The sequence below is a fragment of the Heterodontus francisci genome, chromosome 1 (assembly GCF_036365525.1).
Source record: "Heterodontus francisci isolate sHetFra1 chromosome 1, sHetFra1.hap1, whole genome shotgun sequence".
Lineage (NCBI taxonomy): Eukaryota > Metazoa > Chordata > Chondrichthyes > Heterodontiformes > Heterodontidae > Heterodontus > Heterodontus francisci.
Genome location: NC_090371.1, coordinates 193,363,004 through 193,379,812, shown reverse-complemented (window position 1 = coordinate 193,379,812; position 16,809 = coordinate 193,363,004). Strand labels below are relative to the sequence as shown.

Genomic DNA, 16,809 nt, shown 5'->3' with positions numbered 1-16,809 from the left:
GCCTTTTGCCCCAGACCTGGTCCCAATGCCCCAAGAATCTGAAGCCCTCCCTCCTGTACCATACTTTAAGCCATGCATTGATCCTCCCCATCTTCCTTTTTCTACTCTCGCTGGTGCATGGCACTGGGAGCAATCCGGAGATTACTACCTTCAAGGTCCTACTCTTTAACTTCTTCTCTAGCTCCTGAAAGTTTGGCCAAAGGAACTCAATGCCTGCCCTCTTTGTGTCATTGGTACCTACATGTACTCCAACTACTGGCTCACTTTCCTCCCCCTGCAGAATATTCTGCACCCTTTCTTTAGAACATGAATGAGGAGAAATTTCTTCAGGGTTGTGAATCTTTGAAATTCTCTACCCCAGAAAGCTGTAAATTTTCAGTCTTTAAATATATTCAAGATAGAGGTCGATAGATTTTTGGGCATTAAGGGAATTAAGAGATATGGGGATAGTACGGGAAGGTAGTGTTGAGGTATAAGATCTTGTTTAATGGAAGAACAGACTTGAAGAGTCAAATGGCCTACTCCTGCTCCCATTCCTTATGCTCTGCTGTTCTTATATTCTGTAAAATAATGGAATCTATCTTTAGGAATAAACTTGATTATTGCCTGAAATTTCCTTTGGGGTTGTTCCAAACTCCTGCCGTACCCTGGAGAAACAATGTAAACTGAGAAATAAGGGAGTTGGTCAACTCTTAAAGGCAGTGAAAAGAATAGCCACATGATTGATTCCTAGTATTAAAGATGTGAGATATGAGGGAAGGATGCATTTGAAAGATGATCTTACAGAGTTATATAAAATTGCAAACCTTACAGAGAAGTTAAATCTGGACAATCTCTTCAAATTAAGTTGCGACAGTCGAACAAAGTTCAAACTAGTAAAAGGCAAATTTAGGACTGATGGGCCAAGTGGCTTTCTTCATCTGTACTTAACTTGTGACCTTGCGGATAAATTCACCATCATTTTTGAAAAAGACTTCCTTGCTATGGCTACCTAATGTAGGAAAAAAATGCTTTTTAGAACTATTTCAGTTTACTCACTCTAATTTATTACTTTTATTTAATATGTTTTGAAAATGTCTTTCTGTAGTACTCCTTGAAGTTATTATGTGGCACAAAGTGTGGCAGTTGTGGCTCAGTTGGTAGCACTCTTGTCTCTGAGGCAGCAGGTAGTGTGTTTGAGTCCCACTCCAGTGTAATACTGAGGGAGTGCTGCACTGTCAGAGGTGCTGTCGTTTGGATGAGATGTTAAACTGAGGCCCTGCCTGCCCTCTCATATGGAAGCAAAATATCCCAAGGTGCTATTTTGAACAAGAGTAGGTGAGTTATCTCTGGTATCTTGCCCTCAATCAACATCATAAACACAAATTTCTGGTCATTAGCACATTAGAATCTGTGGGAGCTTGCTGTGTGCAAATTGGCTGTTGTGTTACAACTGCAACTGTACCTTCAATGGCTGTAAAGCACTTTGGGGAATCTGGTGGTTGTGATCAATGTAAATCTTTCCCTTCATTTTAGAAACTGTAAATTAGAGGTCAATTGAATAATTTCTCAAATAAGTACTTAGTCCTTTCTTGCTGCCACCACTAGTTGCTTGGAGGTCGTTGCTATTTTTTGGAAAGGCTGCTAACATGGTAACTCAGAGCATTGGGCATCTCTATCTCGTTCCTGACCTTTTTGCAACTTAACTAGTTGCACTTTTAAGTGGTGGTGACAATTCATGCAAATTCTCTGTCTATGATTTGCTGAGGCTTGCAGTTTGCTAATTAGCTAGTCATAGTGTTCGGGGAAAACCCCAGCATTCATCCATCCTTAATTTCATTTCTACTAGGAGAAACAGCTGCCTGTGCCACAAAGGGTGCATTTGAAGTGTCTACATTCCCACAGAGGCTGGAAAATTGAGTGTCTGATATTAGTCCCTAAGAGGGGTCACATTGTCACATCCTCTCTCCTCCCCTCAGAAATAAAGCCAAAGTGCTCATAATTGCCCCTTTCTAAAAAGGCCGCATTTAATAAAACATTTTAAAATCTGACTTTTGTCTTTCATGGGTTCAGGCTATGAACCAAGCCTGGACCCTACATGGTGAGACCTAGATCCACCATTGACCCTGGTTTAACTCAGTGTACTGGCCGTCAAAGATCCAAAGGCCACTGAGAGACTGGAAACATGGGAACTCACGGTATTGAGAATCCTCGCCCACCTGACCTTGTTTGCTACAGGTGGAAGCTGTGCTCCTTACAAATCTCCATAGATTCCTCAGTGCAAGCCAGGACTGGTCTTTCTGAGTCCTGAACTGATGTGCAACACAAAGCTGCCAGAGCAACAACAAAATGCACAGGAAGGGCACAGATTTTCAAAACCATCATATCGATTATTATTACTTTAAAATCAAACATAAGTGAAACTCTATAAAGGCTGTTTTCAGAGAATGACTGGTCTTTTTTATATTTTCTATTTTTTATTATTTTATTATATTTTTTAACAATGTGCCTGTTTTTTCATGTGGACAGACTTGCTCATTACCCTGCCATTAACACTCTGCCCTAATGTTTTGTCTTTCACCACAAGCATTAACACGCTTTTGCCTTTGTCCCGTGGCAGCTTTGTTATGTAATATCTCCTGCTCTCTGCCCTATCACACACCTTCACTCTGCCCTATCACACACCTTCCCTTTTGTTCTCTTCCCCACCAACCCCCAACCCAATCCCCTGCCCACAATTTGCTTAAGTCTATTCTTTTCTCGCGTTTGCCAGTTCTGATGAAAGATCACAGACCTGAAATGTTAACTCTGCTTCCCTCTCCACAGACGCTGCCTGACCTGCTGAGTATTTCCAGCATTTTCTGTTTTTATTTCTATAAAGGGTATTTGCTGGGCTACTTCTGTGGAATGAAGAAATTTAAAAACAATATTATTGGATTGTCCTGTACAGAGCTTTTAGTTTAGTTTAGTTTCGAGATACAGCACTGAAACAGGCCCTTCAGCCCACCGAGCCTGTGCCGACCATCAACCACCCATTTATACTAATTCCATATTCCTACCACATCCCCACCTGTCCCTATATTTCCCTACCACCTACCTATACTAGGGGCAATTGCTAATGGCCAATTTACCTATCAACCTGCAAGTCTTTGGCATGTGGGAGGAAACCGGAGCACCCAGAGGAAACCCACGCAGACACAGGGAGAACTTGCAAACTCCACACAGGCAGTACCCAGAATCGAACCCAGGTCGCTGGAGCTGTGAGGCTGCAGTGCTAACCACTGCGCCACTGTGCAATTGCCAAATGAAACAAGTGCACTTTTTAATTGGGCAGTCTGAAATATCTGGAAAGGTAAAAAATAAATCTGCATAGATGGAAATTAAACATCTTTTCTTAAGAATTTTTCTTTAATAACAAGTTTTGGTTTGAGTAATTATTTTGGGGAACGTCTCACAAAGCAAGGAAAATGCACATGATTTTATTTATTTTCAAAAAAGCAATAGCCTTAAATGTCTTTCTTTTCTTTAGGTTTCCAAGACAACCCATGGTTCTGTGACTGTAGGATATCAAAGTTAATTGAACTTTCTAAGTTAGAAGAAACGCTAGTTATTCTCATGGATCCACTACTGACATGTAGTGCACCTGATAATATTGCAGGTATTTTATTCCAGAGAGTTGAACTTGAACAGTGCCTCAAACCATCAGTCATGACTTCAGCAACCAAAATTACATCACCAGTTGGAAGTAATGTCTTGCTTCGCTGTGATTCAACAGGATATCCAACCCCATTGCTTCTCTGGTTCAGGGCAGATGGCTTACCAGTTAATCATACAGGTAATTCACACAACAACAACTTGCATTTATATAGTACCTTTAACATAGTCAAACATTACAAGGCATTTAGCAGGAGCTTTATCAAACAGAATTTGACACTGAACCACATAAGGATAGGTGACCAAAAACTTGGTCAAAGAGGTAGGTTTTAAGGAGTGTCTTAAAGGAGGATCGCGAGAAGTAGTGAGGTGGACAGGCTTAGAGAGGGAGTTCCAGAGCTTATGGCCCAGGCAGCCGAAGTCACGGTCCCCCAGTGGACCAATGAAAATCAGGGCTGCTCAAGAGGCCAGAATCAGAGGAGTGCAGAGATCTTGGGGATTGCAGGGCTGGAGGAAGTTACAGAGGTAGAGAGGGTCATAGAGGGTTTGGAAAACAAGGATGAGAATTTTAAAATTGAGGCATTGATGCACCAGGAGCAAGAGAGGTCAGCAAGCACAGCGGTGATGACTGAATGGGACATGGTGCAAGTTAGGATATGGGCAATAGAGTTTTGGATGAGTTCAAGTTTATGGAAGGTGGAAGATGGGAGGCCAGCCAGGAGAGCATTGGAATGGTCAAGTGTAGAGGTAGCAAAAGCATGGATGACGATTTCTACATTAGGTGAGTTCAGGCAGTGGCAAAGATGAGCGATGTTATAGAAATGGAGGTAGGCTGTCTTGGTGATCAAATGGATATGTAGTAGGAAGTTCGTCTCAAGGCCAAATAGGATGACAAGGTTGTGAATAATGTTCAACTACAGATAGTGATCAGGGTGAGTGATGGAGTCAGTAATTAAAGAACAGAGTTTGTGGTGAGGACCTAAGGCAATGGCTTCCGTGTTCTCAATATTTATTTAGTGGAAATGTCTGCTCATCCATTACTAGATGTTGGACAAGTTGCATGACAAATCAGAGACACTGGAGAATGTTGGGAGTGGTGGTGGTGAGATAGAACTGGGAGTCGCCTGCATACTTGTGGAACCTTATGTGTTTTCAGATTATGTTGCCAAGGGGCAGCATGTAGATAAGAAATAGGACGGGGTCAAGGATAGAACTTTGGAGGACTCCAGGGATAGCAATCATGAAGAGAAGCCACTGCAGGTAAATCTCTGGTTACGACTGGATAGATAAGAATGGAACCAGGCAAGTACAATCTCACCCAGCTGGATAATGGAGGAGAAGCATTGGAGGAGAATGGTGTGGTCACCCATGCCAAAGGCTGCAGACAGCTCGAGAAGTATAGTTTACCGTGGTCAAAGTCATATAGAATGTCATTTGTGACTTTGATAAGAATTGTTTCAGTGTTATGGCAGGGGCAGAAACCTGATTGGGCAGGTTCAAACATGGAGTGCTGGGAAAGATGGGCATAGATTTGGGAAAAGCTGATTCAAAGAAGTATTGGAGGAGGCCCAGGAGTAATACTTTTGCCTGCCCTTTTGATAGCTGCCAGTAGACAACTAGGGGAGATTAAAAGATTAAAATACTCAAGGACTTTGGCAGGAAAGGGAGTTTGGAGATGGGGCAGCATTTTAAATGTATGCGGAGAGCATACAAGCCAAAATGATCAACAAATTGCATTTATTAGTATCTTTAACACACCAAAATTTCTCGAGGTGCTTCATAGGATTGTAGTCAGATAACAATTGACACCGAACCAAAGAATTTGGCATTAGGACAGGTGACTAAATGTTTGGTCAAAGAGGGAAGTTTTAAGGAGCATCTTAAAATGAGGAAAGAGAGAGGGAGATGTACAGTCAGAGGGATTTAGATAAAGATTTCTGGAGCTTCGGTTTTCGACAGCTGAAGGCACGGTTTCCAATGGTGAGGGGAAGGAAGGGGTGGTTGCACAAGAGGCCAGATTTGAGAATGAAATGAAACTATAGGAGCACTAATGCTCAAAGGTTATCTATGCAAATTCTTCTGAATTCCCAATCTTCAATGTGGAGAGGTGCTGAAAGGAAGCCAGGCATCTCCAGAATTGAAAGATCAGACAGAAGGTCAACCTTAGGTTCTCCTACATATTATTGATTGTTGATTCAAAGTAGTATTGGAGGAGGCCCAGGATTAATTCGTTTGCCTGCCCTCTTGACGGCACACGGAGATTAAAATATTAAAATAAAATTATCAACATAACAAGATAAACACCCTAAAAAAAGTAAAGTAAAACTCACTAATTAATGCCCATCCTACCTGATTCTTGCTTTAATGAAACCATCTGGTCAAACTGCACAGCTCATTTCTTTAGTGGTTGAAAAAATATACTTTGACACTGGTTTCTGGACTAGTGAGTACTGGCTTCATAAATAATTGTCAGTGAATGAAGACAGACAAAATAGGTAAGTTTATTTGAGAAGAATGAAAAATAATAATGGAAAATAAGAAAAATAGAGATTTGAGACAGATTTTCTTTATGATTTTACAACGGTTTATTTCAATATAGTTTTATATTTATATATATTTCATTAATATATCACAATAGTAGAGTTAGCCCTATCAACTCAGTAAAATATTATTGTGGTATTAAATCACTCTCAAACCTCATATATTAGCATCTTTAACATCCCAAAATGTCTCCAAGTGCTTCGAAGGATTGTGGTCAAACAACAATTGACAACAAGAGGAAACATTAGGACAGGTAACTAAATGCTTGATCAAAGGGGGAAATTTTAAGGAGGAGAGAGAGATGGAGAAGCAGAGGGATTTAGGTCGGAGATTCTGGAGCTCAGATTCTAGATGGTTGAAGGCATGACTTCTAATGTTGAGGTGAAGGTAAAGGAGGTTGCACAAGAGGCCAGAGTTGAGAATGAAATGAATGTCAGCTGAAATGTTTAAATATATCTGGCCATAGAGTACAAAATTGTCTGGCGAGACTTGTACTGCAAGGGTTACCATTCCACTTTATGAGCTTGCAACCTAAAACCTTTTCTTCAGAAGGAAATTGGATGGCTACTTGAAGGAATTGAGTGGTGGAGTGGGACTAACTCCATGGCGAGCCAGCATGAACTTGATGCACTGAATGGTTCTCCGTCTGTGCTGTAAATGATTCTAGGACTCCATGACTAAAAATAACTCTTTTGGGTGTGAAATCGATTTAGGGAGGTAACACAAAATGGGCAATAGCAAATTGTTACGGTCAAGTGAGGAGGGGTTGAAGGACTTCCCTCTTTTCCCTCTCGTTGTTTGACTACAACAGGTTTAATTCTTTCTTAAAGTGGATGTACTGGCCAATTTAGTAGTTTTTTGATTACTTGCTAAGATCATAACAAGAACCAATTGGACAGGTTTTCTTGAGTTTAACAAAGAATGAGGTTAACTTTATTTTACCTAAACTGAACTAATGAAAATAATAAACTACGCATCAACATTTGCTCATTCACACACACAAGTAGGTTACAGAGTGGGGAAAGGTAGATTGGTTGAGTTAGAATCCAAAGAAAAAGGGGGTATGGAGTCTGTGGCGTTTGATGATTTGGTTGGCTTCTAGCTGAATTCGGTGGGCCTGAGGCTTTTAGTTTGAAGAGGTAGATGACTGGTTTGGTGGGTCACTTGGAGACAGTGATGCAGATGATTTCCTCCAACGAGGTTTCTGATTGTAGTCGGAGTATGCAAAGATGGTCAGTCAACAAGCAGAGTTGAAAGCTTGTAAGCTGAAATGGAGAGAAAGAGAGAGGGACGCCCCACTTGGGTCTGCATGTGTCAGAGTCCAGAGGCTTCTCCTTGCTGCTACAGAGACACACAAGCTTAAAACCTGAGATGGGGAAGGGGCTTGTCACAGGACAGCCATCCAGTGATTCAAGCAAGGTAGCAGTGTTTCTCATCTTGCAAAAAAGAACAGGCAGTTCCCTTAAGCTTCCTGGGTCTTGGTTCTTGCTGGGGTGAGCAGCCATTTTGTCTCCACCTCATAGGCTTTGCACTGCAGGATACAGTGTTGCAAATTAGGTGGCCATCCTAAGCTGCCAGCAAAGTCATTCTTCATTTGTTCTTTTTAAAATGTCTTTAAAAATATATATAAATTCAGATCTCCAGCCAGTGTATTAAAGAAAATTATCATTCAACAAAGCAAGTTGGCATGACACCTCCCCAAAATGAAATGTGACAACAGGAGCATTTCATTATGAGGTCGTAAATTAAAAAGAAACTGTACACATACACTCATCAGTCTCACTGTCATAGCCATGCTCTGTTCAGGTTTTTTTATATCCAGGATGGTTTTATCCTGAGCTAAACCCGAGATAAAGTGTCAACTATCAGATTATTTTTTCCCTGCAATGTGCATAATCTTTAGGTGGTAAGGTTGCAGAAGCAGGTTCCAACGAAAAAGCATTGCATTATGGGCTTTGAATTTCTTTACAAAGGTCAAAGGATTGTGCTTGGTATAAGCTACGGTCTCTCTTTATTCATTTTGGACATATACCTCAACATTTTTGATAGCCAGCAAAAGGCCCAGGGCTTCCTTCTCCACAGTAGAGTATCTCCTTTAACGTTTGTTTAATTTTTTGGAGAAATACTCAATTGGTCTCTCAATGCCTAACACATCATCTTGGTGCAGGACGCTAGTTACCCCGAGGTCACTAGCATCCACTGCCACTTTAAATGGTTTGTTAAATTTCGGAGCTGCCAGTCCGTTTCATTGGTTAAGATGGCTTTCAGCCTCTTGAAAGCAGTTTGGCACCTCCCTGACCACACTACCTTTTCTTTTATCTGTAATATGTCTGTCAGTGGGGTGGCTATAGTGCTGATGTTTGGGACAAACTTATGGTAAAATCCACACATCCTGAAAAATCGCATTATTTCCCATTTGGTCGTGGGGATGGGAAAATTTATCAGTGCCTGTAACTTTGCTTCTCTGGTCAACACTCACCCTTGGAGTGGCGCAGTGGTTAGCACCGCAGCCTCACAGCTCCAGTGACCCGGGTTCAATTCCGGGTACTGCCTGTGTGGAGTTTGCAAGTTCTCCCTGTGTCTGCGTGGGTTTCCTCCGGGTGCTCCGGTTTCCTCCCACATGCCAAAGACTTGCTGGTTGATAGGTTAATTGGCCTTTATAAATTGTCCCTAGTATAGGTAGGTGGTAGGGAAATATAGGGACAGGTGGGGATGTGATAGGAATATGGAATTAGTGTAGGATTAGTATAAATGGGTGGTTGATGGTCGGCACAGACTTGGTGGGCCGAAGGGCCTGTTTCAGTACTGTATCTCTAAAAAAAAACAATATGACCAAGGTGGGTTACTTGAGCTTTAGTGAACTTGCTCTTTGCAAGATTTACCATGAGGTCAGCTGACTGTAATCTTTGGAAGAGGGCTTATAACTGGTCTAGGTGGTTCCCCCAGGTGTCACTGTACACTAACAGAACATCCAGGTACACTACAGTTGGGCAGGTCAGCCACTACCTTGTACATCAGTCTTTGGAAGGTGGCTGGGGCATTTCTTAATCTAAAGAGCATCACCCGGCACTGTAATAAGCCGTCTGGATTGACGAAAGCCGATAGTTAAGGGAACCTGCCAGCATCCTTTCAACAAGTCTATTTTGGTTATGTAGATGGCATTTCCTACTCTATCTATACTGTCTTCCAGGTGGAGAATTGGGTAGGAATCAGCTCTGGTCACTGCATTAATCTTTCTGTAATCAATGCAGAGTCTTGTTGAGCCATCGGGTTTGGGCATTAGCACAGCTGGGGAACTCCAACTATTCTGACTGGGCTTAATAAGTTTGTGCTCCAGGATTGACTGATTTTCTTCCTAAACCTGGATCATTTTCCTGGGACCTAGGCGATAGTGATTTTGTTTTATGGGAGGGGTCTCTTCTGCATCCACATCATGTAGGGTTAGGGTTGTGCACCCTTGTTTGTTCCTGCAGATTCCTTTAAGTGCTGTGAACAGCCTTGTTAGGCCTCCTCTCTGTTCTGCATTTAAATAGTGTTAAATAGTACAGTGTTTAATTTCTTTAACATTTCAGTGTTAGCTAACCGAAGGGTAGCGGTTCGATTTGGCAATCCTCCTGGCCTCCATCTAACTCGTCCTCACTGTCCCTTTTGCCCTCCTCTGTCCTGACTGCCTGACAGACTTGTGCTTGTTTGTCCCATTCCCGGCTGTGATATTGATGTGGTACAGCCTTTGCTTTTTCCTATGATCTGAGGTGTCAATTATATAATTCACCTGGCTAATTCTCTTTATTACTCTACAGGCCACTGAACCGGGTTTTCAATGGTTCTCCCTGTATTGATAGTAGCACTAACACATGGTCTCTGGGCTGAAATGTTCTGGCCTTGGCATGTTTATCCGCCTGCCTTTTCATAGTTCTCTGGGAGGTTTTTAGGTGTTCCTTAGCCACCACACAGGCTCTCGTGAGCCGTTCTCGGAACATGGTCCCTGTGTCCCAAAAACCTCTCCTTTATTAGTTTTAGAGGACCTCTCACCTCTTGTCCATAAACTAATTCAAAGGGACTAAAGCTAGTGGACTCATTGAGTGAGTCCCTGGTAGCAAACAGAAGAAATTCCAGCTCTTTGATTTAGTCATGGGTACTCATAGCGGTATGCCCTGACCATTGTCTTTAGGGTCAGGTGGTACCTCTCCAAAGCCCCTTGTGACTGTGGGTGGTAGGCTGAGGACTTTAGCTGGGTTATGCCAAGATTACCCATGACTTTTTGAAAAATACTGGACATAAAATGTGGGTCCTGATCCGACTGGATCTCAGCAGGCAGCTCATATTGGGCGAAGAATTGGGTTAGCCTCTCCACCTTGGCAGAGATAGTCCTTAGAGGGATAGCCTCTGGAAATTGAGTAGCCACATCCATAATGCTGATAAGATACTGGTAGCCCCATTTTGTTTTCAGCAGGAGCCCCACACAATCTACCAGTACTCTGCTGAATGGTTTCCAAAAGCAGGTATGGAAATTAGGGGTGCAGGTTTTATTGCAGATTGAGACTTCCCCACAACCTGGCACATGTGGCAAGTCTTACAGAACTCCACCACATCCTTGTGGAGTTGTGGCCACTGAAAATACCATCTGATATGAGCTTGGATTTTCCTGATACCGATATATGTCCAGCCATTGGAATCTCGTGGGCTATTCTCAATATTTCCCTTCAGTACTCAGCGGCACCACTACCTGGTGAACCACTGTCCACTCTTCATCTGTAGGTCAGTGAGAAGGTCTCCACTTTCCTATCAGCACCTCATTCTTTAAATTGTGGCACTCTGGGACTCCCTCTGCTTCAGCTTCAGTTTGAACAGTCTGTGCTAACTTTTTAAATCCTGGGTTGGCTTGCTGAGCCTCGACCAAGGAAGACTTGTTTAACCCATCCTCTGGGTTCTCTAACTTCCCAAAGAAGGTTTTAGATAGCCAGACAGTAGGGTCATCTGTCTACAGTGCCAGTTCAGCCTCCTCTGAAGGAACTTGCTTGGCCATGGACTGAGTCACCGCACAGTCAGGAAAATGCCAGGGACATTTTCCTGTAACTGCTCTGTCTCCCTTACCTTGTTCGGTCTCTCTAAAACAACTGGGAAAGCTACCACCTTCACCACCGCCAGATCATTACCCAGGAGCAGGTCGACCCCGTCGACAGGGACAATCCCCATGCTTACCGGTCCTAAAACAAGGTCGCACTCCAGGTGCACCCTATATAAAGGTATGGACACATACTTTCCTCTGATACCGTTTACTAGCACTCTAGTATCAATTCACTGTCTACGGGAAAGGTCATGCCTTTTCCCATTAGAAGGGATTGGGTGGCCCCTGTATCCCTAAGTATGACTATGCGCTTACTCGCCTCACTTGAGGGGTATGGAGTCACTTTTCCTCTGGACACAAAATCCTGATAACTCTCAGGAATTTTGTTAAGTTTTCCTGCACTCTCAGTGGTAGGTTTACTGGGTTTTACTGCCGCAATTAAAGCTAGAGCCTGGTCTGCTGTGCTTTCCATCAGGGCCCCTTTTCCTGCACTGGTCTGGTGTAACCTGACTAAACCTATGTGTTTTCCCCATATCACAGCAGTCAGCTGTGTTTCCAGCTCACCCTTCTCGCCCAATGGCTGTTCATCCTCCTACCTTCTATCCTTTTCAGGTTTTTGAAGGTGATAAGGGAAGGGTTTCCCTTGGGGCAAGGGCTTGTGAATAAGTGTATAATCATCAGCCAGGATTTCTGCCTGCCTGTCTCTTGGAAACTTTTGTTCCTCCATATGGTTTCTTATGGAAAGGGGAAGCAAGTTTTTGAACTTCTCAAGGAGGATCACCTCTCTGACATTTTCATAAGTTGACTCTATATTGAGTGCCTGTATCCACTGGTCAAAAGCAAGCTGTTTCACTCTTTCAAACTCGAGGTAAGTTTGTTCAGGCTGCTTTCAGAGGGTTCGGGATTTTTGGTGGTGTGCCTCCGGTACTAGCTCATATGCGCCCAGGATAGCACTTCTAGCCATCTCATATCCTGATGAACTCTCATCAGGCAACAGTGAATAAACCTTGTGGGATTTTCCTGGTACTTTGCTTTGCAATAACAGTGCCCAGCTCTCTCCTGCCACTTCAGATGTTTTGCAGGCTTTTCAAAAGAGACAATAAATGCTTCCACATCCCCCTCATTGAACTTTGGCATCAACTGGGATAACTTTAAGAGCTCAGCACCCAATCCTAAGCTAGAGGTAACTCCCTCACCAGTGGTGCCTTCACTGATTGTTTTGGGTCTTCCCTTAGTTAGTTAGAGTCCCCTTAACTCCCTTTCCTCCTTCGCTGACTGGAAATCTCTTTCTTTTTCCCTTTCCTGATACTCTCTCTCCTTTTTCTCTCTCTGGAATTCTAATTCTAGTTTCCTCTGTTCTAGCTGTAACTTAGCTAGTTTCACTCTGTCTGTTTCAGATTCTATGCCTGTCTCTGGTTCTTCAGTGTCAATTTTAAAACTGTTGGCCACAAGTTTTAGGATTTCAGGCTTCCTAGCTTTTGGATGGATAGTAATTTCTAACTGCCCAACTACATTCCTCAACTCTTCAACTGATAGGGCTTTTAAACTGGCCCAAGTTACTTCACTCTGTTCTAGATAGGTACTTGCCTCGAATGTGGACATTTTAGTACTCTAGCACTGAAAACCACAAGAAAATCTGTATTGAAGTTTTTAAATTATTGCTAAGGATCAATTTGGTTTCCCCCTTCCAATTTCTCATTTGTCTTTGGGTTTGATCACAGACATGAGCCCCCAAATTTCTGTTACGGTCAAGTGAGAAGGGGTCAAAGGGCTTCCCTCTTTTCCCTCTCCTTGTTTGAGCATAACAAGTTTAATTAAGTGGATGTACTGGCCAATTTAGTAGGTTTTGATTACTTACTTGCTATGATCATAACAAGAACTAATTGGACAGATTTTCTTGAGTTTAACTTTATCGTACCTAAACTGAACTAATGAAATAATAACCTACACGCCAACTTTCACTCACACACATACACTAGAAGTTTACACACACACAAATAGGTTACAGAGTGAGGAAAGGTAGATTGTTTGAGTTAAAGTCCATAGGAAAAAGGGGTATAGAATCTGCGGCGTTCGGTGATTCGGTTGGCTTCTGGCTGCATTCGGTGGTCTTGAGGCTTTTAGTTTGAAAAGGTAGATAACTGGTTTGGTGGGCCACTTGGAGACAGAAATGCAGATGATTTCCTCCAATGGGGTTTCTGATTGTAGCTGGAGTATGCAAAGATGGTCAGCCAACAGGCGGAGTTCGAAGCTTGTAAGCTGAAATGGAGAGAGGGAGAGGGACCCCCACTTGGGTCTACACATGTCAAGAGTCCAGAAACTTCTCCTTGCTGCTGCAGAGACACACAAGCTTAAAACCTGAGATGGGGGAGGGGCTTGTCACATGACAATCACTAGAGATTCAAGCAAGGTAGCAGTGTTTCCCTTCTTGCTAAAAAGAACAGGCAGTTACCTTAAACATCCTGGGTCTTGGTTCTTGCTGGGGTGAGCAGCCATTTTGTTTCCACCTCACAGGCTTTGCCATGTAGGACACAGTGTTGCAAATTTGGTGGCCATCCTAAGCTGCCAGCAAAGTCTGTTCAAGCAAGTTGGCGTGACAAAATCTTTAGCATTAGGTCAATGGTTAAAACAAATTGGGCAGGATGTAAAATAGGCGAATTTGCTATTGACCAATTTTACCCTCTTTATGTTTAGCGTCTCTGTGCAATTCTGTGGACACCTGCTGACTGCAGGCGGAAAGCTACAGGGACTGCAAAACTGATATGAGATTTGTCAACAAGAAATTCTCATAGAAGAAATCAGCACTTTTTAAAAAAAATTAAAACTAACTGGGTGTATTATTGAGCAGTTCTGCTCTTTCCTATTCAAAATTTGAGTCTCCATGGAAATGAGGGCAGGAGGTTGAAAATGAAATTTCTCCTGCCAGATAGAAGAGTCTAATATTTTTGTACTAGCTATAAAAGGTAATACTTTACAAGAGGTATGTATATCTTGTGCTTATTAATATTTCCTTCTAAGCTGTTTACTATCCTAAGTTTTTAAATCATTTATAACCTTTTTTACACAAGTCCATTTGTTATCAACAACTTACACATAAAGGTTTTCTTGTAAAAAATGTTCCAAAGCACTTTTCAGGAGATTTGACGAAACCAAACAGAAAGATGTTAGGCTGAGTAGTTACAAATATGGCTACAGATGTAAGTTTTGAGAAGGTTTTTGAAGGTAGGGAGAGAAGTAGCAAGCAGCGGAGCTTAAGACAAACCCAGAGTCCAGAGAGATTATGGTTGAAGGCTTTGTGGAAGGAGATACAACCATATTTATTCAGATTTTGAGAGGAGAGAGTTTGTTCTGGGACTTCGAATTGCAGATAGTATGGATCTAAGTCATGTTTAGATTTGAAAATACAGTGAGGATTTGAAAGTTCATGCCATATGCTAGATTCTGCAGAGAGGTACTGACTGGAAGGGACCAAACAACACAGCTGGGATTGTGGAGTGGGTATATGTCCAGCACATTCCCAATGAGATACACCAATAGCACTTTCTGAGTGTTTTATTCCCATGACACTGCTGGCAGATCAGCTGTTTCTGCCAATGGGATTTTCAGAAGGGGGTGATTTTCATTATTAAAGCTCACATCACTTACCTATGTCTCTGTGTTGGGTTTGAGGTGGGATGCAGTTAGGCAGTGGAACAATTATTTTCTGTAAAGAGCTGTTGCATGGGGTATATGAAATTGGAAAATGGGCCAGGTTATGATTATTGTGATATTATATGACTCTTGAACCTCACAGTATGTGAGCTGAAATGTTGCACCCTCCTTCTTTGCTTCTTTCTGAGCTATTCTGCAAAGGCTGCAACAATATTTTTGTCTTTAATTATTTCATTCTGTTACATTTCCACCGGCTTAGCGTTGTTTTAATACTGGACATTCAGTAGACTGAATGCTATGATTCCAGCATAGGACAAGACTCATTTTTTTTTCATTAATGGGAACGCATAATTCCAGTTTTGGTTCAGTTGCATTTATTTATAATGAAAATATTAAAACCCTTAGATTGAAAATCCCAATTAAAGGTATTTTGGACAGAATAGTATTATGCTGTGCTGATTAATTTTTCTACTACTTTAACATTTCATTTCTTTCAGTCATACAAGAATCACCAGCAGATGGAATCCGATGGTCAATAATAAGTTTGATGGGAATTTCTTATAAGGATGCTGGTGAATACAGATGTAAAGCAAAAAATTTGGCAGGAGCATCAGAAGCATCTATTACTCTCACTGTTGTGGGAACTGTTACGACAGCTCCCCCCCAGAGGAGGAATTTTTTTAAGAAATCGAATACAGAACAAAAGAATTCAACCCAAGCAAATATGGAACAACAGATGGAAAGTTTGACAACTGAAGCACAGTTGTCCATCTCCACCACAGCACCAGCTAAGAAAAATGTTGCTCATGTTGACCAAGCCATGCCTGTGGCAGATGAAAGAAAGCTTACTGAGGTGCAAGTAGAGGGAAATTCAAACAAAATAACTCAACAAGTCGATGAGAACAAGAAACAAAGTCTGTCTTTAAATACGACTACGACACCAGAACAAAATGTTATTATTAATAATCTGAGAGTTATCAGTGAGACAGATCAGAAAGTCTCTCTCAGCTGGAAAATTTCAGATCACAGAAGCAGCACTGCCTTAAATGTACTCTACTCAAAGTATAGTGAAAAAGATGTGCAGAAGATCAACATAGACCCTAGCAAAAGCAAAATATCAATAGGCGGATTGACGCCAAACACAAAATATACGGCATGTATATGCCCAAAGGGAATGCAACCTAAAAAAGAACAGTGTATAGTTTTCTCAACAGAGGGAGAAACCAACACAAGTAGCCATCAAACCCTGTTGATTATTATTGGTGTTATTTTCGGGTGTGTTATTGTGGCAGGGCTCCTTTCTATGCTGTGCTATGTGGTAGTCAAAGTCCACCGCAAAAGTACAAAAAGAGAAGAACAAGAGCTAATCAAAGATTCTTATGTGAAATTTGAAACATTGTCACTCAGACCACAGACAGTGAGGAGAGGGAATGATTTATGGACTCGACGTGATACTGAATCCCAAAGGCTCCTGTTGTGTTCAAGATCCAGCATTGATTCACAGATGACCTTTAAAAGTGACAGTTCTAGGTCTGAGTATCTTTGCTAATTTGTGCAGTACACTGACCAATATACAACGGAATAACATCTTCCTGATGTTTGCAGGTTTTTGATTGTCTGTTAATGTGTGTGTGTACAGTGAGAAATACATTTATATAACATCATTGTTTTTCAAACCATATTCAAAATATAAAGTGTTATTTCATACTGAATACAAAATTTCATAAGGTACGCCTTTATAATAAAATTGCGTGTGTCTGTTGTGACCATCATCTACATTGTAAGCTTCAAGTGTGTAGGGTTGTACATGTAGCAAACAATCCATTTAGGTGGGGTGTCTTCTTTTGGTGCACCTTTGCTGATGGCTGTGAAGGACAATCCTTGACAGACAGGTTCTGCTACAAGTGTTGCATGTG

At 41.9% G+C, this 16,809-nt stretch overlaps 1 protein-coding gene across 1 annotated transcript in view; it reads left to right on the top strand.

The window, feature by feature from the left end:
• lrit3a (info leucine-rich repeat, immunoglobulin-like and transmembrane domains 3a) overlaps positions 1–16,442 on the top strand; it is a 29,984-nt gene extending 13,542 nt beyond the window's left edge. The window contains exons 3-4 of the mRNA XM_068018779.1: positions 3,509–3,814; positions 15,391–16,442. Of these exons, the coding sequence (XP_067874880.1) occupies positions 3,509–3,814; positions 15,391–16,442 (1,358 nt within the window). The remainder of the gene's footprint in view (positions 1–3,508; positions 3,815–15,390) is intronic.
• The last annotated feature ends 367 nt before the right edge of the window (positions 16,443–16,809 follow it).